Here is a 26438-nt window from a genome sequence, read left to right as displayed (position 1 = left end):
CAAAATAATTAAAGAAATCAAACAAACTATAGGTTTTTTTTGCCCCCCCAGCTGTGTCCAATAATTTATCCCCCGATACATTTGAACAACACAACAAAAAACACAGATATTTGCGAAAATAACCATCGGAAGTGAAAAATATCGACCTTGGAACTCTAGCGTCCCGGAGTGATACTATTACCCTTGGTATCGATGTGATCTGTATTCGTACGCATCCGCCCACCCCGGGCTCGCGTCTCAATCCGTCACCTCGCCTCCTCCGTCTCTCTCTCGTGTGACGTTGCATCTTTCTTTTTCGTCTCCCGGAGCCTTCTCCGTCCTCTCGGAGTGCTGAGAAGTGTGCGTAAAAAGCGCGCGTGTTGAATCCTCGTCTCCTCCTCCTCGTGATGGTTCTTGTCCTTCTTCAGTGCGCTGTGGCCATGTTTAATTCTGCTTCGCTCTCTGACCTTTAGTCGGCCCATTGGACGGCATAGTTGGCTCGCTCGTCTGCTCCGTGCTGGTTTGTTGGCGAGGATGTTGCAGCCCAGCCAAGATCAGCGCGCCATGTAACCAAGTCAGGTACGTGTGTTTCCTTCGATTCGAATATCACAGTGAAAACTAAGACACGTATTTATTGTGATAAATGGACACATAACCTACGTGTGTCCTGACTCTTTCCCATAATTGAAGTTATGCTCTGAGAAACCGACCGTCATAAAGCTTCATAAAGCTAACATGTTCTCTTGCACAGGGTTACAATGTGCAAGTGTACCTAATGAAGTGTCCGTTGAGTATATAGGCCAGCGGGGTCCACATACTGTAAAATGAAAGGATGCCATGGCCTCTCTCTATTTTTAAACACATGTAGATATGCTAAGAAGTAAAAAAAAAATCGAAATATTTACACTTTCTTTGTAAGTTTTCTTCCAGTAGTACTCGCATATTTTTACTTTATTCCCATAGAATTGCAACTTTGCAATTGCACATTTTAAAAATGTGTTTTGTTTCTCATATTACGACTTCAACAAAAATTATGGATTTTTTCTTTGATATTTCAACTCTGTGCTACTAAAATTACATGATTTTTCTTCATAATATTTATTTATTCTTGCAAAATTACAACTTTTTTCTCGTAAGAATACAACTTTTTTTTATAAATATTTTGACTTTATTCTTGTGAAAGTGCAGCTGTTTTTTCCCATGGTTTAGTTTTTGCAATTACTTCAACATTGTCATTTTTTTTCTCGAAGTTATGACTTTATTCCCAGAAAACATTATAACTTGTCTCGCAACATAATTATACTACGACTTAAAAAAACAACAGCATATTGTTCTTCAATATTTAAACTTCATGCTACTTAAATGACGTTATTTTTTCCCCCATAACAATACGACATTATGCTTGTATAATCCCGACTGTTTTTGTTAGATTACAACTTTTTTCTCTCAATATTTTGACTTTATTTTTGTGAAATTACTGCAGATTTTTTTTTCAATTTATGCCGTTGGTGAGTTTTTTTTGTTTTTTTTTTGGTTAAATTGTGTTTTTAGAATGTGTCGCAGGCCAGTAATAAAACAGCCATGGGCCGCAAACGGCCCCCGGGCCACACATTGGACACCCCGGATGTAGCCTGATTACTTGAAAAATAATGTAATTCAATAATATATGAAGTGTAATGACAAAAAAGTATATTTGTAACTCGCTGTAGTCCAACCATGCTTGTTTTGTTGAATTTTTGTGTGCAAACGTCATTGTATTAATTCAGTCAGTGTGAGTCGTCGTAGCTTCCCATTTTGTTCAAATTCACGTTACTATTGCGTAGACTATTAGGGTAAAGTATAGTTAAAACACAATGTGGCGAACATTAAAGGTCTCATACAAATGTTCATTAAAGTTCTCATAATATACACATTTTCAGAGTCTCAGAGGTCCCACACTAGTGTGTGTGTGGCTTAAATGCTAATGGATGCTAACGACTCGATCATGACTCGCGCATCTCTATTGTACACTTTTTATATGCACACTGTAACTCTGCACTTGTCCAACGTAATAGATGCCATATATCACATACAACAATGTGACACCGGGGAGCGGAACAGGACGACACAAACATTAGCAACGCTAGCATAGCTACGCGAGCAACAGTGCTAACATTGCAGTCACATTTTAACAGCAACATCATGCTAGGTTAGCTTATTCACTGAAAAAAAGGAAATGATGAAACTTACAGCTTCCACGTCTGTGGCTGACTGACTCGGCAGAGCTACTGGTTTGACTTTAAGATGTGTAGCGAAGCCTGTATTTTCCCCTTTTTTTATACAGTGCTGTCCTTTGTGTGGTGGTGAGTGTATGCACGGAGCGGGCTCATCATATCATGAACACCTGGAACATCAAAAGCGACCGTTTGAGCGCTGCTTCCCTCAAAAGTGGAGATTTTTCAAATGTGTGGTGCTCATAGGGTTACATATTACTGTTATGACAAGTCCATCCATTCATCCATCCATTTTCCTCCGCTTATCCGGGTTCAAAATTCAATTTTCTGTAATAGGAGACCTTTAAAATGTAGCATGTCAAAATGTTTGTCTGGATGTGCGTTGTCTTGTCCTGAGCGTGTACGTGCATGGCAGCAGCCTGACATAACATTTAAATCTGCACAATATCATGTGTCCTATGTGCTGACCCTGTTCTGAGTGAAGGTGCAGAGCAGCCTCTCTGTAACCTGTCCTCCGATCACCCCACAAACACGCACACACACACAGTCAATCCTTCCGTCCCCAGAAGATGTGATGCAACAGGAAATGGGCTGATTTCCCAGAGGTGTCTGCAGCTTGGCCTGCTTCATGCGACACGGAAAATGTGGTTTATTGAACCAAAAGTTTGGCAAAGACAGGATGGCTTGGTGCTTGGGTTCCTGGCCAAAGGACACATCATTAGGTATACCTGCACAATCACAACCAAACACTGTCAAACAATTTTTCCACCGAGCAGGTTGTGCCAAATCTATTCGTGGCTGTCCAATTTTATTAGTGGTGGGCTGCCACAAATAAATGAATGTATGCGAAACAATATATTTAATGATTATATTGTAGGCGTGCAGTATGCAAATAGCAGAGTGGAACCTTGATTAGCGCCATTCACTCATTCCAGAATGTCCGACTCTAACTGAAATGGACGCTAACCGAATGCATTTTCCCATAAGAAATAATGGAAATCAAATTCATCTCTTCCAGAAAGCCACAAATGTTAACACATAACACATTTTTATAGTTTCACAAACAGAAACCAATTCAAAATGCCCATAAATACACGTAAGTGAACATATAAGGTTACTTTTACCACTAACCTTCATGAGTCTTGACGCGACTGTTCCCAAAGGCACGATGTGCAGCGAGACGCCACACGGACACCACCTTCCTGTTTTGCCATGAGCTACAGTATGTCTTGAATTCGCAAGTGTTTCTCACCTCAGTTACCAAAAATGGAGCCAAAAAAAAATTGCAAGTATCCTTCTTTTGATAAGGAAGGTGCGAAATGCTATTAAATTCAAGAAATATCTCATGACAAAACGGGAAAATGTCTTTGGGAACAGTCACGTCTTCAATAAAGGTAAAAGTAACCTTAGATGTTCATTTATCCCTTTCATTCGTGATTTATCTGCATTTAGAATCATTCATTCATGTCAAACTATAAAAATGTCTTTCTTGTCAACATTTTTGTGAGTGAACCGCTGATGACATCCTAGACGGGCGACATGCTACCTTCCAATTCCGGTTGCCATTTTGTTAGCAAGCTAAGCTTGTTTGACAGAAGCTAATGACATTTTGTGATTAAAAAAAAAAAAAAAGAACACAGTTGGACTCACGCAATGTATTAATAACATGACAAGACCTAATCAGCAAATGTGTGCACATTTTGTTGTATGTTGGTGTCAAGTTTTGACGTTAACCGGAAAACATGCTAACTGTGGGGGACGCTAACCGAGGTTCCACTGTATATGATTCAACCGACAAGTCTGAAGGGTCTGCGGCTCTTATTTTTGGGACATAAAGGTACATTGTTGTGGGCTGAGTCCTCACGTCATCAATAATGGACGCTCATGCTTTGTAGGCCAAACCAAAGAACATGTAGCTGTTCAATGTTATAAGTATTTTCTATATCTGAACTGTCATTAGTTGTATTTGAAACTGATTTTGTTGTGTGCATTTGTGTCCTCGTGTGTGTACGTGTCTGTTTAGGGTTGGGGTAAGAGGGTCTAAAACAGGCTCGAGAAGTGCAGTGTAAATTATTGAGGAGCCTTCAGGGTTGCCGGGTTGGTGTTTTCTTGCGATGCTGCTGCACGTCAACTGTGCTGTAGTTGCACAATAAATGTGTCATGTCCTAACGACGCCGCAGCTGGAGGATGGGACAGTAAACTACAGTGTCTACTTGCAGCTTCAGTCGGCCAGCCTTTTCCTGATGTTTACAAGTTAAAGCTTTCAGAGATGTGTGGGCCTGCCCACCGCCAGGTAGAGAATGAATGAGGCAAGATACTGTTTTCTTTGCCAAAGAAAAATAACACAATATTTTGTTCTACAGCACCACTTTGGCCACAATTTGGACATGTTCTCCATGAGGCGTACTCATCGGAGTTACCAGCTATTTAGACAACAATGGCTGTGTGCTCAGATGCTAAATAAGTCAAGCTAATGTATATACAGTACATAATAAACACAACAGTGCCCTGTGATGAATGGTGACCAGTCCAGGGTGTCCCTCACCCAAAGTCAGCTGGGACAACCCTGAGCTGGATAAAACGGTTAGACCACAACCGTGTTATAACACAATTGGGAAATGTGTATAACCTCTGGACACCGTTCGAAGGTACAAGTAATGAAAGATGTCCTGGCTGGTCCACTAATATTATAGACCAGTGTTTCCCATTCATGGCACCAGGTGGACGGACAGATTAATTATGTACTTTCTGCCATCTAGTGGAAGATAATTGTTCTGCCTGTCACGATATGTCGCCAGCAAAGACACATTAACAAAGAGTAATCATTTTCAGACCAATGATGTGATAATGTCCCACGGCAGCCCTGATGATGATCCACAGCGCAGTGGTTGGGAATCACTGTTATAGACCACTAAAGCAGTTGACTTGAGACAGATACAGCATTTTCCTTTACACGAGGCAGCACACATTTTAATTCACGTTTCCCGTACATCCATTTATTTGTGCCACCCAGGGGTGGAACGATTCGTTTTAATGACGATTTGATTCGTATCACGATTCATGGTTGCCGATAGAGTCAAGAACGATTTTGGTTGATTTAGAACGATACGATCCGAAACGATTCAGTAACTTTAAATCGATTCAGTAACTTTACATCGATTCAGTAACTTTTTAGACAAAAATTCAACCAGTGTGACTGTGAAATAAATACCGAGATACTGCACAGTGCAGGTGAAGGTTCCTAGGCTGGCTCTTGGGGGGACTGGTCTTGGTGCTGCCCGCCCCTGCGGGCCCGTTGGCTTTCTGGTGGTGGGGGCTCGGCCTGGCTGTGTGGGTTGGAGCTTGCTGGGTGGTGGGGAGGGAGTCCCTCTCCTTTCATGCATCCTCAGTGACAATTACATGCCCACGCATTTGCGCATATTTACCGTATATACAGTACATGACGACTTGCACACATAGATACCTGTACACACGTACACATGCACACTCACAGCACATACGTACTTCCCCACATTACTCACTGAGTTAACTGGGGTGTTATTATGTTGTTGGTTTTATTACAGTGATGGTGATGTCGGCAATATGATTATAGTTATTACAATTGTGTGCATTACAGTTATTGTCATTGTGATCGCTATCATAGTTAATCATTTCATTACTACTATTACTACTAATATGTTAGACTGTTTCAATGCAGTATTATCACTGTGGTTGTTGATATTATTTTGTCCTCTCCGTCATGGTCTTTATAGCCGTCACAGACGTGCTAATGTAGTCCTGTTTGTTACTGTTGTTTTGTTATTGTTGTCACAATTGTTGTAGTTGCTGTTGTCCTTGTTTCTCTCTTTATTGTCCTCCTCTTGTCCCTGCACTCCCTCCTCTGTTTTCTTCTCTATCCCCTCCTGCTCCGGTCCAGCCGCTCCAAATTTGCATAACAACAAAACATCAAAGTTAAATAAATTCTGTATAACAGGGGAAGTGTAAGATTTGTGTGTTTATTCAGGCTGTCTTTGACAAAGGATTTTCATAGTCAAATCTGTTTTGTTAGGTTTTGTCCACAGCAAACAAGTCGTCGAATGTTGTTGTTGCTGTTTCGGTGAAAATCATGATGTTGCAGTCCATAAACCTCTTACTGTGGGTGACGTGGAGTCGTAACCGTTTTATTCACCAAGCGCTGCACATTAGTGAGGAAAATGCTCGCTAAGGAGAGTCTGTGTGGTGTCAGCTTGCGCTTAGCTCGCATACCTCCATGCCTTCCTCGCCTTTGTTTACGTTCTCGACACGCCTGGCTGGGTGGTGTGCGCAAACTCCGGTACTCTGGAGATCTCAGAGATGAGTCAAAGATCGGTGATAAAAACGTTGGCGCTGTCAAATCCAACGGCCAAAGCTGAGATAAAACCAAAAGCTACTCTCTACGAACAGACCTGGTGTGAGCAAAATCACTACAAAACTGCAAATCTGGAAGAGACGCTGAGCTTCTCTGTGTGTACACATCGTCGTCTTGCGTAAGTATGGATTTTCTGTTAAACACACACGTCATTTTCAATTCGTTATTAACACAAATCAGACTGATTTTGTATCAAAATAGGCTATTTATAACAAAAACATAGACATTCTATGTAAAAATGTAGGTACCTCCATGTTGTCAAAATGGTACAATCTTGATCACATCACATTTTCATAGGATTCAAGGGGGAGATTGATTAGTCAAATCAAACTCCTCCAAGTCGAATCATCGAATAGTTGATTATTTGATATTCTAATAAAGAACACGACAGTTTGTCGTCTATTAGGTGGATTTATTAAGCTGTGGCAGCATGTTTCACTTTTGCGTCTCATAGCATATACAGTAACTGAGGCGCTGGAGGACAAAATCAAAGTGCAAAATCTGAATGCTTGACGAATATCAATGAAACAAATGAACGTGTCACAGAGGGCTTTCTAACAGAGACTGACATAAACGCATGTATCGCTCTTCTCAACTTCCCCCCCATTTCAAAGCACTCACAGTCGTCTTGTTCGTCTTCTCAAAAACACACACACTCACACACACCACCACTACCACAAATACATTAAAGGCTTGTGGGAAACACTGAAATTATACGGAAAGCATCATTTTAAAGTAAAATTCGAACAATTATGACTACTTCACTTACCAACACTGCTCTGTCTTCCGTTTTGCAATTGAGCATCCCTCATACTCAAGAATATCATCAGCATTCTGTGGATGTGAGTGTTGCTTTGAAGCACAAGTATAAGTGAGGGTGAGGAGGAGGTCAGTAAGAGGAAGGCCTGTTGGCATTGCTGAAGGCCTTTGGAGCCCAGACTGCTGTGATCTGCAAACATTAAGTGGCTCCACTGCAGCAGGCTTCTGTATCACACACACACAGACTTATATACTAATGTGTATAACATGTAGTTGTTGTCTTTCAGCTTCTTCTTCTGTCAGGGGTCGCCACAGCGAGTCACACGCCTTTGGCACCAAGGGCTGGATGTTGGGCATGACTGCACAACAGGCAGCATCATGTACAGTGTCAGGTCTTATGAAATCCGTTTTTCCCTTTTACACGTATTTTACCAGCATAGAGTGTGTGCTTTTGGTTTTTGGTAGAGTGTGTGCTGTTTTTACTTTCATCTTTAGAACACAATTAAAAAAAAAAAAAAAACAGCTGCAATCTTCAAATAGCCTCCAGGCCACACTTTGGACTCCCCTGTGTTAAGATAATACCATTTCAGAAATTCAGTTAATTCAGTCAAATGCATGCACACGTCACAGATAAAACAAATGCATGAAATATTTACTTGTTGCCTTTGGGTACGACAAGCAAGACTTTTGCTCTGTGTCCTCAGTCACGAAACACACTTGCTCTAAACTCAGCCACATGAGAACAGAAAGGAAAACAACTAGACATCCAAAGATTAAATGGATTGATGGTTTAGTCTATTACATTTTGTAATACATAAAACATCCACCATCTCTATCTTTATTTTATTCTTCATCACTTGAAATTCAGCACTGATATTGAACTAGCTGTCTTATGCAAGTTTTGCTTGAAGCTCATAAACAGTGAGCACGTCTTCGGATGCTAATTGCCAGAATGGGAGCCTCGACCTCCTCATCAGCGCCTCATCATAGAGAAAAAGTCAGGAAATGATGAAACCTACTGTGTGTATAACTTGAATAAAACATGATGATCAGTATTGTTGGTGACAAGAGGATGGTCATTTGGAGATTACAGTACAGTAATCTCTCGTTTATTGCAGTTGATTGGTTTCAGACCCAACCGTGATGAGTGGATTTGGATTAAGTGAAGTAGGATTCCATAGTTATAAATCAAATATTTTCATAGCGCATGGAAAACCAGTTTACGACCTTCTAATATGTTTTTTTTACATAATTACAGCCCTCTAGACATGAAATAACACCCCTATAGTCACCTTTTACACTCCTATTACCCATTATATTCGATATAATCAGAGAAAAAAAGCCATTTAAGACATAAATAAAACTCGTGCTCACGTGTGTTGCAATAAATGTGTTCTGGAAGTGTGGATTCAGAGTTGAGTTTTAGCTTGGAGTGGTGGCCCATGTCATTATTATGATGATTATTATGCTATTATTATTGTAAAAGCCTGTTGTTTCGGTAATCAAAACTGATGATCGCGTGCCTCACCAAACAGAAGAACATTACTGACACCTACTGACCAGTGTAGAATACTACATAGCATCTTGTTTTTGTACTGCATCTTCTGAATGCCTTATATTTGTATTTTAGTTCATTTAGCCATTTTTATGCTTGAAAATGCTTAATTTAGGCCAAAAATATGTAAAATGTGCTTAAATTAAACTTAAATTAATGGATCACACCAATTAGGTGGGGTGGGGGGGTTCGTACATTATAGCGATCTAATATTATCTTATTTATTATGTATTGTGTAAAACTAAGACATGAATAAGATCAAATTAAAAGCCCAAAATGAATGACGGCCCACCATCCACCAGTTCAAGTTCCAGCCAAGTTTTTCCAGAAAGATTATTACATCGCTGTTTGACGTGTGTGGTAAAAGGCAGTGCGCTAGCATGAATTAACTTGAGACAAATGGGCACATTAGCACTCAATAAGTCATCAAAACTTAGCTTTATGCATTCCCACATAGTATCAGCATTGGAGACCAAATATGAGGTGAAAGAAAAATGGTAAAAATACAGTAGTAGTCTATCTGTGTTGCATGAAAGAAAGTTAGCACACGCACAATGGACATGCGTCAAGTGAGACGGATGTAATAGAGAGAATCCGGCCACTTTTCAAAAGAAAACATAAAAAAAATAAATAATTAAAAATTATATAATTAAAATTATATAATTAAATAATTAGAAATTATTTTTTCTTTCTGTGCGGCCCGGTACCAAATGACCCACGGCCCGGTACCGGCCCGGGGGTTGGGGACCACTGCTGTACATCATTCCACTACACTGTAAATATGTCATTCCATGTCTTACATGTGCTTCTCATTTATATCTTACTGCGTGTGCACTTCAGGTTAGATGCAAAAATGCCAGAATCTGCATTTTGTGGGTTTGTACCTGTGACATGGTCAGTGACAATAAGAGAATTATATATCTACAGTATATAATCAACACCACTTTAAAAATTGTTTTATCACACAGGATTATGTTAAAAACTGCAAGTGGGGTGTTGCAATGTGTCTCTGTAGCTTCATTCTTCTAAGTTTCTGCCTGACTAGTAACAGTAGGTTCACTGGTTAGTTGTCTTTTCCCAAAGCCTTTGTAAAAAATTGGTTACCTAACATGATAATAGTAAATACTGACAAAAAAGGTTTGCTTTAAGCCAGTTGGGAGGTCATGTTTCTTATAGGCTCACACATTTAATTGGTTTTAGATTGGAGGGTAAATATATATTCACAGTTTACACTTTTTTTTGTTTGGATTTCTGTCCTGTGTTCTATTGTATTAGTTATTGAATGTAAGGGTTTTTTAACCTACAATGTGCGTAGTTGTATGAGTTCAGTGTATTTGCACACTGATAGTAGTTGGAGTGGAAGAAAATGACAACAGTAAATTCTTCTTTTTTTCAACAAGGTTTCCTGTCATGCTACTAAGCCAGGCACACACCAAATGCCCATGCAAATTTATGCTAATGAAATAGTGGCAGTGGTACATTACTTCTTCAGAGATAGAAGCTGGACCGTTTCATTTGGCTTTATGAGGCTATGGTGCTGACCAGCAGAAAGGAGGTACAATAATTGCCACCGTCGCTATTCTGGGTGTGCGTTCAATGCTGCTGTGCTGCTGCTGCTGTGTTGAAGAGCAGCTGCTGGATCGTCTACGAACCTCATAAAACAGGGTGACACACAGTAGTAGGCATTTTAAATGTCACTTCCTTCTTCTGCCTATTATGTTCTCACTAGGAATCTTATTTGATCAGCTCAGAAGTGAGCTCAGCCAGCGGTTAGCCGGTCTGCGTGTCTTTATACAGTACTTTTGTCAATATACCGTACAGTCAAACCTTGGTTTTTGTACACCCAAGTTTTTGTATGATTCGGTTTTTGTTGAAAATGTATCGTTCAAAATCAAGTGCCCAAACAAAGCATCCTATACGTTGCTGAATCACTGCATTTTTTATGGAGTGTGACTGCTAAATAACCCGCCATGGGGGCTAAAGAAAGCTGTGAGTGCTAACAATTAGATAGAAGGTGAGAAACACTATTGGATTCAATCTCGTCAGGATGTACAGGAAGTCCGCATTTGTCCAGTCGTCATTGTTCTCTGTAGAATGTATTTTTTGTTAAGATGTTTGCCTGCCTGGAACAGATTAATAGGATTTACATTGTTTCCTATGGGAAAAATTGCCTACTTTTTCCTACGTTTTGCTTATCGTCAACTTTTTTATGGACTTTTTGGAACGGATCAATGCCAAAACTGAAAAGGGGAGTTTTCAAATACGGTGGAAATGCCTTTGAAACTCCCCCTTTTGCACCTTTTGATGCCAATATTTTTGTATCATTTTGACATGTCTCCATTATAGATGCTGTAGATGTTTTTAAACTGGTAAAAGCAGGTTCTACCAGATACTCTGACATACTAATTTCTAGTATCTGGTGAGCTGGGGTTCCAAGCTTTCAACATTTGCAAAAAATGACGAAAATAGATGCACACTACTGTTTCTCTATCTTTGGCAGACAGAGTCGGTTTCTTTACTGGCCCAAGAGGATGATTGTAATGATTGCGGTTCTTAGCATTCATTGCATTCTTTTCTCCAAAGTGACGTCAAGAAAAATCAGGTAATTAAACTTGATTGATCTGAAGCGGCAAGAGAACAAAGCTTGAGCAATGTTTGTGTTTTGGTTTGGCCCTTTGTGCCGTTTGAAGGTTATCCGTTAATCAACAGTACATCTCATTCAGCGAAGAACACTTCCGATACAGTTTCATGAGGTGAAAAGTTAAGAGCAATGTCATTTAGTTTTTTTCTCTGAATGTCTCCAGACGGTTTGATAGAACGTCAGCGTTTACCATTTATTATCACACTAGGACAAACACCTATGTCATATTTTCTGCTTTACGCATTTGTCTCTGCACATGCACACAAACACAGAGGAAAACAATATAGAATTCCCGACTTCATTTATAAATGTCATCTCTGTGTAGAGTTTGCATTTTCTCCTCGTGCGTCCGTGGGTTTTCTCCGGGTACTCCGGTTTCCTCCCACATTCCAAAAACATGCATGTTAGGTTAATTGGTGACTCAAAATTGTCCATATTGTCTATGAATGTGAATGGTTGTTTGTCTGTATGTGCCCTGCGATTGGCTGGCGACCAATCCAGGGTGTACCCTGCCTCTTGCCCAAAGTCAGCTGGGATAGGCTCCAGCATACCCGTGACCCTAATGAGGATAAGCGGCATAGAAGATGGATGGATGGATTTATAAATGCAATAACCACCAAGGTTGGACATCGTTTGAATTTGAATGATTCCAGGTCCGGATTCCTCATTTTGATTCTGGTTCCTAACGATTCTCGATCCAGATGCTTTCAAGAGGCAGGGTCATAAAAGTTTGCATGGTTTGAATTAGGGCGCTAACTGGATGAAATGAAACTGGACTTTTTGGATGGAATGTCTTAACTTCCCCATGAATTTCTTCATGATATGAACTTTTTCTAAATAACTTTAATATGAATTTCTCATTTTCACAGGAGTACACTTTCACAAAAGATGCTTTAAAAAAAAAAAATTCCCTCGACTGGGAAGGACGTGTATGGCCGGAGCTGAGTTGAAGATACTGGAAACTTTAAACAAGTTGGTGCTTTCCTCACTACACTTAATGAACACAAGATCAGCACTGCTTGCTGAATCCCCCAACTTAACTTGGATAGGCGAGAGGTACAGATTCCTTGAAATAAACTGGTTACAAGTGTCGATACATGCTAGCAAGTCAAGCTAACCGCTGAAGTTCAAAACGGTTGCCTAGCAACAATGCCAAACACAAAGCAAAATGATATTGGCTCTGGATCTACGGACTCAAAATCAGATAAAAACACTACTCCAGGACTCAAAGATTTTCTCAAGAAGACACCAGAGATTACTCTATTACAAAGAATGCAAGAAAATGAGAATCTGCAATCAAAATCAGTGCAAAATCGTGCAAATATAAGAATGGATATATCGCTTCTGAAAGCAGAAATGAACCTTAATCACGATAACCTCCATGAAATGATCATCGATGTCCTTTTTGGTGTCACGAACATTGCGGAAAAAAATAATGCACTGAACAAGGCTATCACAAACATTATGGAAGAAAATAGAGCACTGAGAAAGGCTAAGTGAAGAGGTCAAGGACTTGCAAGATGAAAATGTGGACTTGAGTGCTGCTTTTAAGGAGGTTAAAAACCCTATAGAAGATATCACAGCTGTGCAGGACGTTATTAAGGTACTGTTGAATGACAATGCTGCCTTGTGTGCTGCTCGTAGGGACGCTAAAAACCCTAAAGAAAATACAGCATTATGCAAGGGTGTTAGGGTTCTGCAGGATGATATCAGGGAATTATTGGAAGACAATGCTCTCTTGCGTGCTGTTCTTAAGGAGGCTAGAAACCCTATGGAAGCTGTCTCACGCGCTGCTCTTAAGGAGGTTAACCCCCCTATGGAAGAAAATAGAGCATTATTCAATGATATCAACATTCTACAGGATGACATCAAGGCACTATTGAAGGATAATGCTGCCTTTTGCACCACCCTTGAGGAAGAGAAAGAAGCAAAGGTAAATATCACTAAGCAAATGAAAATCTTGATTGATGAGATGGATCAGAATGCACGAATGAACGACGTGGTCATCACAGGGCTCCAAATCACACCCAAGGCAAGAGATGTTCCTTCAATAAAGCAACAGATTGCTAACTTCCTACAATCAAAGAAGGTGGACGTAGATGTCGACAGCATCGACACTTGCGTCCCACTGTATGGCAGAAACAACACCACACCTGTCGTCATTGTTAAGTTCACCAACAGGGAATTCAAAACTGCACTGCTGAAAAAGGGAAAGAAGCTGTCCTATTATGAAGTTAAGCCACTTCTTCTATGTTGGTGCTCGTCGACTTCTTCTTCGTTGGTGTTGGTGGCTACTTCCTCCAGTCGGCGCACTGGGCATCTAAACTAGGAATCAAAATGAAAAAATTTGAACGATCCTGGGAGAATCGATGTCCCGGTTCTCATCGATGCTCGAGACTTGATGCCCAACCCTAATAACCACCACTAACAGCTATTGCCAACTCACATTACCTAAAATGCAATTACTCCTCATATTGATCCCATAATTTCATTTGCCTCTGCCGTTGTATTAGGTTTCCTAGCGCAGCATCAACTCATTATGCTCATTAAAATTCTGCATACTTGATAAGATCTGTCACTGCACTGCTGGAGAACAATTCTTATCCTTATCCTCGAAATGTGTTCACATGCTGTGAATATGATCTCCAAGGCCACAAAAAAATATCTAAACGTTTGGTGTAACGCAATCCTTGAGTCAAGTTTTTGTCATGAAAAGGCATGAAACTTGTGGCGGCAAAGAAGCGAGGACTGAAACGAGCAGAAAACGTCCAAAAAAATCAACCTTGTAAAAACTCTCCAGAATGGTCAAAGTCCTTCAGGTGCTCCTGAGGACTAACGGCCAAGACTCCATATAGCCGCACTCCTTCAGGTAGAGACAGATGATGGGGGATTTTCTCATGAGTCTGATTTGCAAAATATATGTACAGTATGTTGGGTAATATGCAGTCACATAACACAGTCAGACCAAAGACAAAAGAAAGCAATAACTGGAGTGCATGTGCACACTAAACCGTTAAAATATACCAATTAAATCGTTTGTTTACCTGCCGAGCGAATGACAACCACCCATCCACCCGTTTTCTTTGCCGCTTAATCTTCGGATGAGACCATGGCTTGCTTGCTCAAAAGTAACAGTAGTTGATCAAGAAAAACGAACATGTAAAAGTGAAAGGACGGACCAATATATGTTAATTCCTCCAGAATCCAGTACCAGTTCATTCATTGTTCATTCATAGTTTGTACAGTCAAACGTTTTATTATTTATGTGAAATGTGTTCCTGTTTTCTTTCAATCTATTTAGGTGCCAAAATAAGTGTGTTGTAGGGCAGTGGTTGTCACTTATTTGCTCTCATGCCCCCACTGGGGGACAGAAATATTTTCGCCCCCACCCCGATTTCAAATACTATTGAGAAACTGATAATACGTATTTATTTATCTGTACTGCACAGACTGAACTCGAAACTGAAGGCAGCAAAATTCAACAAAATGGGGAGCAGTGAAGCATACAAGTACAAGCTTAGTCTAATTACATGTTGAGTATAACAAATTCAGACATGTTGGCAGGTCTGCACTAATATTGAAAGTCCTCCCTGCCTCTCACACCCCCTGACGGTTCACCGCCCCACTATTTGAGAGGCACTGGTTGTAGGGTGATGTGCAGGATTTCATTACATTGATATTTGTATGAGCTGGTCTGTTGGACACAATATTCTGACTTTTGATATGAAAAAAATTGCGTAAACGGACCTTACTCAATTTTAATTGAAGACCCCTGACCTAGAGTTTATGATTTCCTGCAAAAAATACACATTAAAAACCAACTTGGGGGTGTGAAATTACCTGAGAAAGCCCACAAAACTTTTCATAATGCCATGAAAGTTAAAAATAGGTTTGTCTGGAAAAATGACTGTGTCTCTCACATAAATAAATGATGTGTAGGAGAAAACCACAAGAACAAAAGCAATCCGACTGGTTTATTGCACTATTCTTCAAGCAAATATGCATGAGATGGTTGTTGGTGATCTTGCACTGAGCTGCTGAGTGTTAAAAGTGTGTTGTCTGTTTAAATTGATGTGTCGGGATGCCCTCATTTAACGTGAGTGCATGTTTGCGGATTCTGTATGTGGACAATGAGCATGTGTCTTATCAGCTTCCAGGCAATATGGGGGATTGAGGGCTGCCCTAATCTGGACCCAGTGGTGACTGATCCAACTGTCGTTCGGTCTATGCATGCATGTGTGTGCTAAGAACTGTTGCAAACATAAAAGCAAGTGTGTACATTTAGATGCCAGAGTAAGTTACGATTCACTGAAAGCAGCAAAATTAAGTGAAAATGCATCCATTCATTTAGAAAAACTTGCATGTGCACCCTCTGCAGAACATTATGATGCGATGCGGGATCATATTCTGAGGAATCTGCCAGATGGCCTTTCGTTTGTTTTACATAAATACTGTAATTGAACTGACAGTGGTTTAGTGGTGCAGATCACATCCAGTGGGAACTGCCTTTTCTTCTCTGTGAGAGTTTGTGATTCATAATCACAGAGAGATGCCGCAAAACCTAGTGTGTGTTGAATTTTCCCAGTTATCTGTGCACCAATTTACTTCAATGGAAATTTAATGGAGGATGAGACAATCATCCTAAAACCACAGCACTTAAAGCTAATTACCTGCCCTGAAATTAAACAGGATCAACAGTAATGGGAGGAATATTTACATTGAAGAAGATTATAGCCTGCTTTATGCTGGATTGTAATAAGGAGAATCATTGCTCACATGATGTGGAATGCTTTGGATCATGAGCTGTTGCTTTCCATTGCCATACTTTCTCGTCCCGTCATCCAAGGTTCTTATGCAAGTAAGGAAAAGGGAAAGTATGGAATTGGATTTTTATAAATTTTTAGGTCTGGAAAACGATGGAAAATAGAGGACTTGGTTTCCAAGACTGTTACTACTGTTTTGTTTTCTAAAGATAAAATTATGTTTTTTACCAGCTCTTGCTAGGGCAGCTAAGATGTTTGTGTGTTGACACACAAGGCGACCCAAAACATTTGGGAATATTGACAAGCTGACATGTTTTACTGCTGCTTCAACGGACAGGTGATGTTTGTCACCACTCAGTCCGTACCGGAAACATCATCTGTTCTGTGCATGTGCGAGGCCGACGTCACTTCCTTCACTTACATTTTTTATGACGGTGCTTCTGCGACATCACGTGATGTGATTAGGGATGCTCCGATACGATCATCCGTGAGTGAGATCAGCTGATACCAGTACCGAGCACATGGATTTACTGTACATTTTTCAATGTATTTACGATGAGTGCTATTGGTCTGGGGCATACTATTTTGTGCCCATTTGTCATGATATAAAGGCAAAATCTGATTTCAACAGTTAGAAAACTACTAAGAGTTGAAGCAAATATTCTTTGACCTTTTAGTAAGCTACTCAAAATCAGCTGGTGATATAGGAGACCCCTGTGATAGTATCAACATCATAAGGCTGGACACACAATGTGTTAATGTTCATTAAACCACACACAAATAGTGTTCTGAAGACAAGACATAATTAGTATAATCACAACAAACGAGTAAAGTTGTTCAGTGACGTACCCCTTGAATGTGATATCCACTTGTGGCTTCCCCGTGGGACAAAAACAAGCTCCGAACTAACCTCATTGCTTGACTGTTTGAAAAACAAAATGTGACGGTGGTAAAAAGTCACATTTTGAATTTGAAGACCAGAAGCTAGGCGGATAACACTAGCTAGCTAGCTAGCTGCCACCACTGTACAGTACAGCCAGTGACAGCGAGGCAAACCATGTAAACAAAGATGCCAGAATAGTCGAACGGAGATAGGTTTGGTGAGGGAGTGATCAAACACGCTGGCATCGATTGGCGTAACCTGTGTCAAGATCAATACAAGACGCATCATTTGGTTGGCAACAGGACCTGTAATGGGAGAGGGGAGCGCTGACCGTTGGGCCAAAAGCCTGGACTGTTAACGCAACGTTCAGCGCAGCTCTTAATGCCAAGGGAATGAGGTTTACCAACGTACACTCCCGCAGAGTGGATCGTGTTTCCGTGCAAATTGAATAGTGACAATGTTCACACATTGACCTCGACAACTCATAATGGTCAAGGTGACGGCGGTCGTGTCGTATGCAGAGGAAAAAATCACTGTTGTATGGTTGCCACGTTTTCTGCAGCACTACGTGTCACTATGTTTTTGACTCAACCCAGCATGACAACAAGTCCGACGATGTATCTGGGTTCCGTCTTTCTTTGTATGAGCTACATTACCTAGCTATAGTCTCCTGGAACATACATGGTGACATATTGACATACATATTCAGAATAATGAAAACCAATGATGAATTCCATAATTTATTTGCATGATACACATCTATTTACATGATACACATCTATTTACCGAGTCTGGAAAGAAAATGGAAATTTGAAATGTCAAATCTGTAGGAACCCTGTTGTATCAGTCCAAACAGGCTGATTCCACAACATGAGGATTTAGATGCATTGGCATTTCAAAGGAGAGTTTCTGTGATGACCTACTTTAGTGGTTTATAATGTAAATGCAACCAGCCTGAAGTATTCTCATGGTATGTTTTCTGGATCAAACTAGAAGATAGAGAAGATGCATTGTTCTGTGCGTGTGTGCATATTTGTACAATTATATAATAACATTACATTGTAGAACTTTCATCCTCCTTCTTTATCTTGCATCATTTTTTCTTCCTGTTTTGTCCTTCACTGCTCTTTTCTTACTGGGTGGCTTTTAATGCCTATTTTCTGTCTCTTACTGCCACCTGGTGGCGGTTTCACTGTTTAAATCTGGGGTGACCAGACTTTTTCCACTGAGGGCCGCCTTTATCCATTTTATGCAGTGGCGGTACTAGCTATGGGCCATATGGGAAATCGGGGGGCTGTTCCTCAGTCTTCAGGTTATCAAACATGTTATTTCACGACTAAAATGTGAGATAAATAGTGAATTGTGAGTCAATATGAGTTGGTTTAGCCTTGACTGCTAGTTGAGTGATGGTGGGAGATGACAATTATTATTATTTTTGTCAACAAGACATAAAAAAGAGAAAGTGAAAGCCATCAGGTGCATAATTTAGAAAGAAGAGGAAAGAAGAAGAGGAGAAACGGAGGCCGAAGATAAAAATAGAAATTAATATAGTTCCAAAAAATAGTTTTTGTGTAAATGTGTAAAAAAAAAAAATGTTTGGGAGGGGCACAGCGTCGGTCCGCCCAGGGCGTCATTCAAGCCAGAAGCGCCACTGATTTTATGCATTAAAGATGCTAAAAGTAATGTAGGTCAATATAATATGCTAAGCAATCTAAACAAAATATCCACATCTTAGCTTTGTGTTATAGGAAAGACAATTAGTTTAATAATTAGTGTAATATCTAATATATATATATGTCATTAATAATGAATACATTTATAATGACCAATAAAATCAGGTCTTAATGAATGAAAATGAGTGAATGAATTAAACCAGGTCACTCCTGGTTGAAATGAATGAAAAATAGAATGCATCTCTGTTTATCACTTATAACATGTCATTTCTGTTTGTTTTCTTTTAGGTGTGAAGCAGCTTTGCAAAAAGTGAGTATCATGTCATTTGTCATCACAACCGTTTTTTTCAGCTGTAGCACACAAAACTGTTTTTATTTTTTTGCTATATTGCTCAATTTTACTTCAAAATAAAAAAAAAACAAGTCAGCAATTTGTTGCATGGTACATGTTTTGTGTAACCTTTGACTAGCTGTCTGTGACCCACCCAGAATGGGTCCTGACCCCTCCTTTAAAGTAAACACAACCAACCAAGCTATTATCAGGAGATTATTATATCAAATGTTGTACCTGGAATATTTATAACAACTGCATGTGTGTGATTTCTATGATGCCTACATTGATTATTGTCATTTCTTGTACTGATTTCAGAGTTTGATGGGGAGCTGGTCGGATGACAGCTGGAACTGTTGTGATAACTGGAGGAATACTGGCCACAGTGATACTTCTGTGTATCATAGCTGTGCTCTGTTACTGTAGACTCCAGGTATGTCTCTTTATGTTTGGGTCTGAGTCCGGGTCTTGTCTGTTGTAGTTGTGTATTATGATCTAATACAGGGGTGGCAAACACATCCAGCCCGTCATCATCCAGTTTTAACATACAAGAGTCAAAGTAGCTTTTCACATGCAGCCATTCAGACAACGACCTCACCCATGGTGCCAAACAAACACAAGTCAACAAAGATGTGACACCCTTAACCTACCCACTGCACTGTCTGGGACGTAAAAAACATTCACATAGTCTTTAATAGTCCATGTTTTATTGTTCATAGTTCATATTGGATATCACGCATCCTTTATTCATGTACTTTCTGGGTGTCTTACTCAGTAAAAAAAAAACACTGTAAAATTACATTTCCTTATTAGATGTGGTCTGGTGTTTAAAGTGCTCCTGAAAAAAGGGACACAAGCACATATAGCAGATTGTATGACACTTTTACAGATAAAATAAGGCAAATAATTCCAGGTGGACTGTTGGAATTACAAACTTAAACTAGTGTGCGTGTAGGGCCGCACGGTGGTCTAGTGGTTAGCATGTTGGCCAACACAGGAACAGCCTGGAGATCGGGAAGATCTAGGTTTGATTCTCCCTTGGGCATTTCTGTGTGGAGTTTGCATGTTCTCCCCGTGTGTGCGTGGGTTTTCTCCGGGTACTCCGGTTTCCTCCCACATCCACAAACATGCATGTTAGGTTAATTGGTGACTCTGTTGTCCGTAGGTATGAATGTGAGTGTGAATGGTTGTTTTCTATATGTGCCCTGCGATTGGCTGGCGACCAGTCCAGGGTGTACCCTGCCTGTCGCCCAAAGTCAGCTGGGATAGGCTCCAGCATACCCCACGACCCTAATGAGGAGAAACAGTATAGAAAATGGATAGTGTGCATGTATCAAATATATAGTCTGGCCCCCCCAGGCAATTTTGTCAACTCAGTGTTTACATCATTGGATATGTATGCAATGCGAGAGTGTGTGAATAATTTTGGGCATGCACTTTTATGTCAAAATGTATAATATCATGTAATAGCAAAAAAAAAAACAATTTTAGTGAATATTAACGTCTTAAAGTCAAGTCATATCACTATATACACTGTAAACGTTTAGTCATGTAATAGTGATGAGGATGAAAATGTTGACTATTGAATTATTGGTTCTAAAAATATTTTTTTTGTAATAAAGAGCATTTGAAAGTTACTACATAAAAATTCACCACCGAGGGACACATTTTGAGGCCCAAACAACAAATTAAATTGGTGGATGAAGTTCAGGTTGAGAAAACACTGACCTACTACGTGTTTTTATGTGGTTTTGTCTTGCTTTCTTTGCAGTACTACTGCTGTAAGAAGAATGGGTCTGACAGCGGCTCCAACTCTCTGCAGCACTTTGAATGCAACGCCTGCGGCGTCTCCGGCCTGGATGGCACCATGGACACCCCACTGTCACTTTCACCACCAGATCCGCCCGCGACCTCCAAACCCAGAAAAGCTGCAGCGGGGCGTCGCCGTTACTGCCCCACCTGCTCCCCCTATGACTCCCCTTTTTTCATCCGCACCGCCGATGAGATGCGAAACGGAGGCGAGCGTATCACTTACATGCCCACACACTACGAGAACCAGGCGCTGGCCATGCCGCTGCCCGCCGTCCGAGGCTCCCTGCTGAGGGAGGCCCCGCGGAGCAGACCACCTGATTTCTACTCTAACACTCGAGCAATCAGCACACAAGTGTGACACTGAAGCTGCTGAACAGAAGCAATTTTTGGACGCTTTAAACTAAAATTACCTGTTTGACAGATTATCTATGCGACAAGATGGAATTTTCAAATCTAGTTGACCTTTTTGTGTAATTGTACATGGGGTGTATGTTTGTAAAGTACACTATATATTGACTGTTAACTGTATTTACAGACTGAGGGCTATATCCCCTAAATCCTGGTTTCTATACAGTATCTGCCAAAAACATACTTATTGAAGAAAGTGTTGACGAGTGAAGTGTGATGCAGTTATATGTGCCCTGTGACTGACTGGCAACCAGTCCAGGGTGTAGCCATCCTCTCACCCAAAGTCAGCTGGGATAGGCTCCAGCTTCCCCTCGCCCCTAATGAGGACAGGCACTATAGAAAATGAATGGATGGTGTGATGCAGTTACAGTATGTCATGGAATTTGTTATCCTGCCTATTCTGGATATTTCTAATGCATGCTTAAGTTTGCAGCAGTTTGTGTCCCCACGATCTGTGTCTATGCAAGATCATTTTGGAAATGACTGCTGATTGAGTCTCCATACAGCAGACATGACCTTACCGGCAAATCACCACGAGTGTCGTTGTGGTCAGAAGTTGACATACACTCACCGTCGGCATGGCTGTGATATTCATTTGAAGCATCTAATGATTTATTTGAGCTATTTTTTTACAGGGTGGAATGGTTATACAACATACATCTTCGGCAATTTTTAAAAACAAGAAGTTCAGGCTCCAATAAATAGTTTCACTCTCTTTTTTTTTTTTTTAAATAAGTGGTGCTGAAGGTCTTGTAACATGTGAAAGTGCCAAGCCCTAGTAACTTAACTTCAGGGATCATTGACTGCAGCTGGTAGTTTCTTTTTGCCTGCATAAAAAGGATTTGTTTGACGGCACTCATTGGGTTGATGAATACGCAGAACAATGGGGAAGACCAAGGAAGTCAGAGTTAAGAAGGAGAATTGTTGATTTAGATAATATGGGAGAGTCAGTTTGAAGCAATGCTAGTTGAAACGATGGTATGTAATCACAAGTTCCTATATTTGGATGTGTCGTCACTTTGCAAGGGTCTGGAAGAAGACTCATCCTGTCAGCGTCAGATGAAAGGAAGTTTGACAAAAACCCTTCAACCCTGACCAACTGCAACAGAGTAGGTCAAGAAAGCAGGCTGTGGAATCCGAGCATTTCGGCCAAGAGGAGACGAATGCAGATTTGACCCGTCGTCAACTTGAGATTTATAGAGTATTTTATGAAAAGAAACTTCCTATAGAGCCCCTGTGGGATCCAATATCATTGTAAAAGCCCCTGAAATGAGCAGCATAGGGCCCCTTTAAATAAATATCAGTGCGGATGTGTCTACTGTATATACTGTACTTTATTTGAACCTGGATGTATAATATGACAGAAATGCAAACCCGTGCACCTAATTTGATTTTTTTTAATTATTGAAGATGTATTTTGTGTAGTCATACCCCCCTGGAAAAAGAATGGTTCAAATAAACCATTAAGTCCCAATACAATATGACATTTGTGCCCATGGTGAGTGGTTGTAAACTTCTGACACAAAGATTGATCAGATTATTTGAGTCTCTTATATTGTGGTGTTTTTACATGACAACATTGGCAGGGCCGTAAACATCTTCAGCTGGACTTGGTGGGGCACTGCTTCTTTGCCCCTCATGTAAAAAGGGCCGTAGTCTTTACTGACATTGATGCAAAAAGTTTTACAACTAAGATGAACTAAGACTAAGAAAGCAATGACTGGTACTCATTATTTGTGTGTTTTGGGTGGATATTATGTGATATGATGTCCTTTTATTGTGTGCTTGAATGGGGCGATTGATTTACTATTTGTTCTACACAATCTCTGTCACCAAACAAACACGTTCATTCTGAATCTTTCAAATAAATATCTGTGTTGTGTTTTTATTTAAATTTATTTCAATATTGGGATAGAATACACTTTTTAGAAACGAATCATCATTGTTTGTGATCAAAACTATTGTCTGCCATTATAGTGTACAGCAGCGTCTTCAGTTAAAACGTTGGAGGTTTGTGCTCATCCACGACTTTTTCCATTGTATTTTCAGCAAAACGTGACACAATTGATTACCAGCAACTTGATTATTCATCAGTGTTATTAAGTTTTCATCTAGTTTACACTCGTAATGCTTCAAAAAGGTTGTTTTCTTTGGATAAGGAAGGGCAAATAAGTGTACAGGACACTATTATAAAGTTATTAATTCAATCAGCATTTTTTATACTATGAAAAGTGTTATATGTCTATCAAAGTCAGGACTATAGTTTTCAGTGATCAGTACATTTAAGTTTTGTAACAGAAGGAATCACTTATTTGTTCATCTAGTTATCGTATTACTGAACTATTCTAAACTAACTCTTTACTAGCTACTCCTTATGTAAACAGAATGAGAGGGTATTTTGAAATGTTTACACAGAAATCAACATATGATCCGAGACACATTTGACAAATAAAGGTTTGTAGTTGCTTGAAATGTTGAAAACAGTTGTGTGATTATTCTTTTAAGTCACATTTCAAGTACTTCCACCATCAGAGTCGACTGCTGTGACCATTAGTCTGACTTCCGAAAAGCATTCGAGAATTACCCACAAAATGCCAAGACGTTATGTACATTTCAAGAAAAAAACAACCTGCATCTCAGCTTTGTGTGATAGTTGACAAAGCATATTATTAGTATTCATTTTTTCTCCTTACGTTGCACTTTTTTTTGCTTGTTTTTCCATTTTTGCTGTTTTTTTAAAAAAAATTATGTCTTCTTGTAGTTTTTTTTTTTTTGTAATACGACGTTATTCCCAAAATAGTTTGACTTTATTCACATGCCAACCTAATTTGACAAAAAATGTAACTTTATTCTAATGTGTGTTTCTCATAAAAATCGTACAAATATATACTATTATACTGTATAATAGTACGGTACATATTATGCATTTCCCCCTCATGTTACCAAATTATTATCAGAAAATTACAACCTTTTTTTGTAAAATAACAAACAAATAATATTGTAGGTTTACTATCTCAATACTTTTTTTGGTTTAATTGTATTTTTAGAATGTGCTGAGAGGCAATAAAAAAACAGCTAGGACGTGTTTTGGACACCCCTAATTTAACTGTTTAGTAGTAAGTAGTTAAGTTTAAAATACTTGTCGAATATGACAGTTCAAAATAAATGAAAAACATTTATTTTGCATATTGTTGCCGGTCTGTTCATGGCTGAACTTATTTGTTATTAGTTTTCTTCTTATTAAAAAAAACAGACTACCATATTTTATATATTATTTTTTATATTTTTATTGTGTAAAAAGATGAAAAACACGTTATATATATTATATGTATTTAAAGAAAAAGCCATATGTTATTTTGACTTATTAGTATCAACATTTCAGCTTTTACTCTTGACATTCTTCCTTTTTCCAAAATTTTTCGAATTTTTGCTATTTTTTGTTCAATTTTATTCCTACAATGTGACGCGGGCCGCAGTTTGGACACCCCTGCTGTACACTGTCGTGGTATCCATGTGGTCACTTAAAACTATACAATTGAGGGAGTACGCATGCGTGACAGCATGTGATCTGCGCTTAACCGGAAAACGTGCACTTGAAGCCGAGTGTGATACATCCTGTTAGCAAATACGATCTTCGGTGAACTCTTGACAGCTAACAGGGAACTCCACATCGCTTCAAACAAGTAAGTTGACAGCTTGTTTGTCAACAAATGTGCTCATTTTAACGACTCTGTGACAATTTGTCACATTAGACATTTTGAAATTATGTTTCGTTGTACTTATTTCCTTATCGGGGGTGATTTGGGGTTGTTGTAGCGGTGTCGCTCCTCTATGTGAAGATCCAATGTTTTGGACTTCGAGCTGGTTAGCGTTAGCCAAAGTTAGCTTGACGTTAGCTAGCAGGTCTTAGCCTGGCACTGGTTGACACTTCCTGTTTAGCTTGCACTCACCTGTTCTGTCAGATAGCTGCACATCTGCACGTCCTTTGCTTTTACACTGATTTGACACTAGCGCGGACAGGAATGTTATGGTTCAGTTAGCTTCACGCTAGCTAATTTTGCATTGCCTGCATTGTCTGCAACAACTTGCAGCTTCAGTCGAGCCCCTTCTTTCTAGTTGTATGTTTGATCAGTCCTGAATACACATCTCCTACTTTGATTTACTCTGGTACATACCCATGTAATAGCTGCTAAAAGGGACACACTTCGAGACATAACTGTCCTGCTGCTGATGCTGAGAGAAAGGCCTGCAGACAAAAGAAAGCTGCACTTGCACAATAGTGGTTAACCTGACAGACTATTGTTGTAACATACAATTGGACATTTTCTGTGGGTAGTGTTTAACGTAATAAACAGTTGAAGCAAAGTATGTTATTATATCCTCAAAAGATTGTAGTTATGTGCACATTAGACAAAAGATGATATATTACTTATTTGCAGACCTGCATGGAGTCTGCATGGGCTTGTTGTATGATGTGTGTGGTTATGCCTCAATGCCCAAATACAGGTTATCACAACAATGCGCTGCAGTTATGTTGATCTGAATTTACAGACAAAACATACACTCGCTGGCCACTTTCTCAAGCACAATTAACCTGATCCAAAAAGATCAAATGTTCACTTCTGAGTGGCCTCTGCCAGGAGGGTGACTGAATTCTGCAGTTTGTTAGTGACCAATGTTTCCCTTAATTAACATTACAACATTATTTTTCAACATTTCCTTAACTTATTGGAATACTGTCAGATGGTTGATTGCTTGATTTAGAAGTTGCAAGTGACAAGTCAAAATAACATACCTCTTACTATAAAACAGGAAAACATAACATATTTCCAACACTTTGAAACGAGGTGTGTCAGAAGATCTCGCAAAATTAAAACATGACAAGATTTCTCGTTCAAAAAAAAGAACTGTCTCATGGGCACCAGGCCTGGGACGATAATAAATACATAAATTAGCGGCCTCAATACATTGCCATGTGTATGCGTGTCTGTTTTCCTCATCTCTCGCCTCCAAACAGGCAGGAAGAGCATCGGT

At 39.7% G+C, this 26438-nt stretch overlaps 2 protein-coding genes across 3 annotated transcripts in view; both read left to right on the top strand.

The window, feature by feature from the left end:
- The first annotated feature begins 240 nt into the window (after window positions 1-240).
- Window positions 241-23833, top strand: LOC129189238 (protein FAM163A-like). 2 transcript variants are annotated; one of them, XM_054790733.1, is made up of 6 exons: window positions 241-339; window positions 453-558; window positions 7626-7730; window positions 19142-19163; window positions 19503-19617; window positions 20956-23833. In XM_054790733.1, the coding sequence occupies exons 5-6, from the start codon at window positions 19525-19527 to the stop codon at window positions 21352-21354; spliced, it is 492 nt and encodes a 163-aa protein (XP_054646708.1). In that variant the 5' UTR covers window positions 241-339; window positions 453-558; window positions 7626-7730; window positions 19142-19163; window positions 19503-19524; the 3' UTR covers window positions 21355-23833. The 2 variants fall into 2 exon arrangements, with proteins under 2 accessions (XP_054646708.1, XP_054646707.1); XM_054790732.1 differs by lacking the exon at window positions 7626-7730.
- Window positions 23834-24955: 1122 nt separating this feature from the next.
- The window catches only part of rabgap1l (RAB GTPase activating protein 1-like), a 117642-nt gene continuing 116159 nt past the window's right edge, over window positions 24956-26438 (top strand). Inside the window, exon 1 of the mRNA XM_054788520.1 lies at window positions 24956-25087. The gene's annotated coding sequence lies outside the window, so the exon portion shown is untranslated. The remainder of the gene's footprint in view (window positions 25088-26438) is intronic.

This window comes from Dunckerocampus dactyliophorus, chromosome 10 (assembly GCF_027744805.1).
Source record: "Dunckerocampus dactyliophorus isolate RoL2022-P2 chromosome 10, RoL_Ddac_1.1, whole genome shotgun sequence".
In the NCBI taxonomy this organism is placed as follows: domain Eukaryota; kingdom Metazoa; phylum Chordata; class Actinopteri; order Syngnathiformes; family Syngnathidae; genus Dunckerocampus; species Dunckerocampus dactyliophorus.
The sequence above is the reverse complement of the archived record's forward strand: the minus strand, read 5'-3'. Positions and strand labels throughout refer to the sequence as shown.

Bases quoted from the DNA above. Each gene is read 5' to 3' on its own strand.
- LOC129189238 (XM_054790732.1), top strand. From the start codon at position 19,525: ATGACAGCTGGAACTGTTGTGATAACTGGAGGAATACTGGCCACAGTG. The intron at 19,618-20,955 runs GTATGTCTCTTT...CTTTCTTTGCAG, and splicing joins TCTGTTACTGTAGACTCCAG to TACTACTGCTGTAAGAAGAA.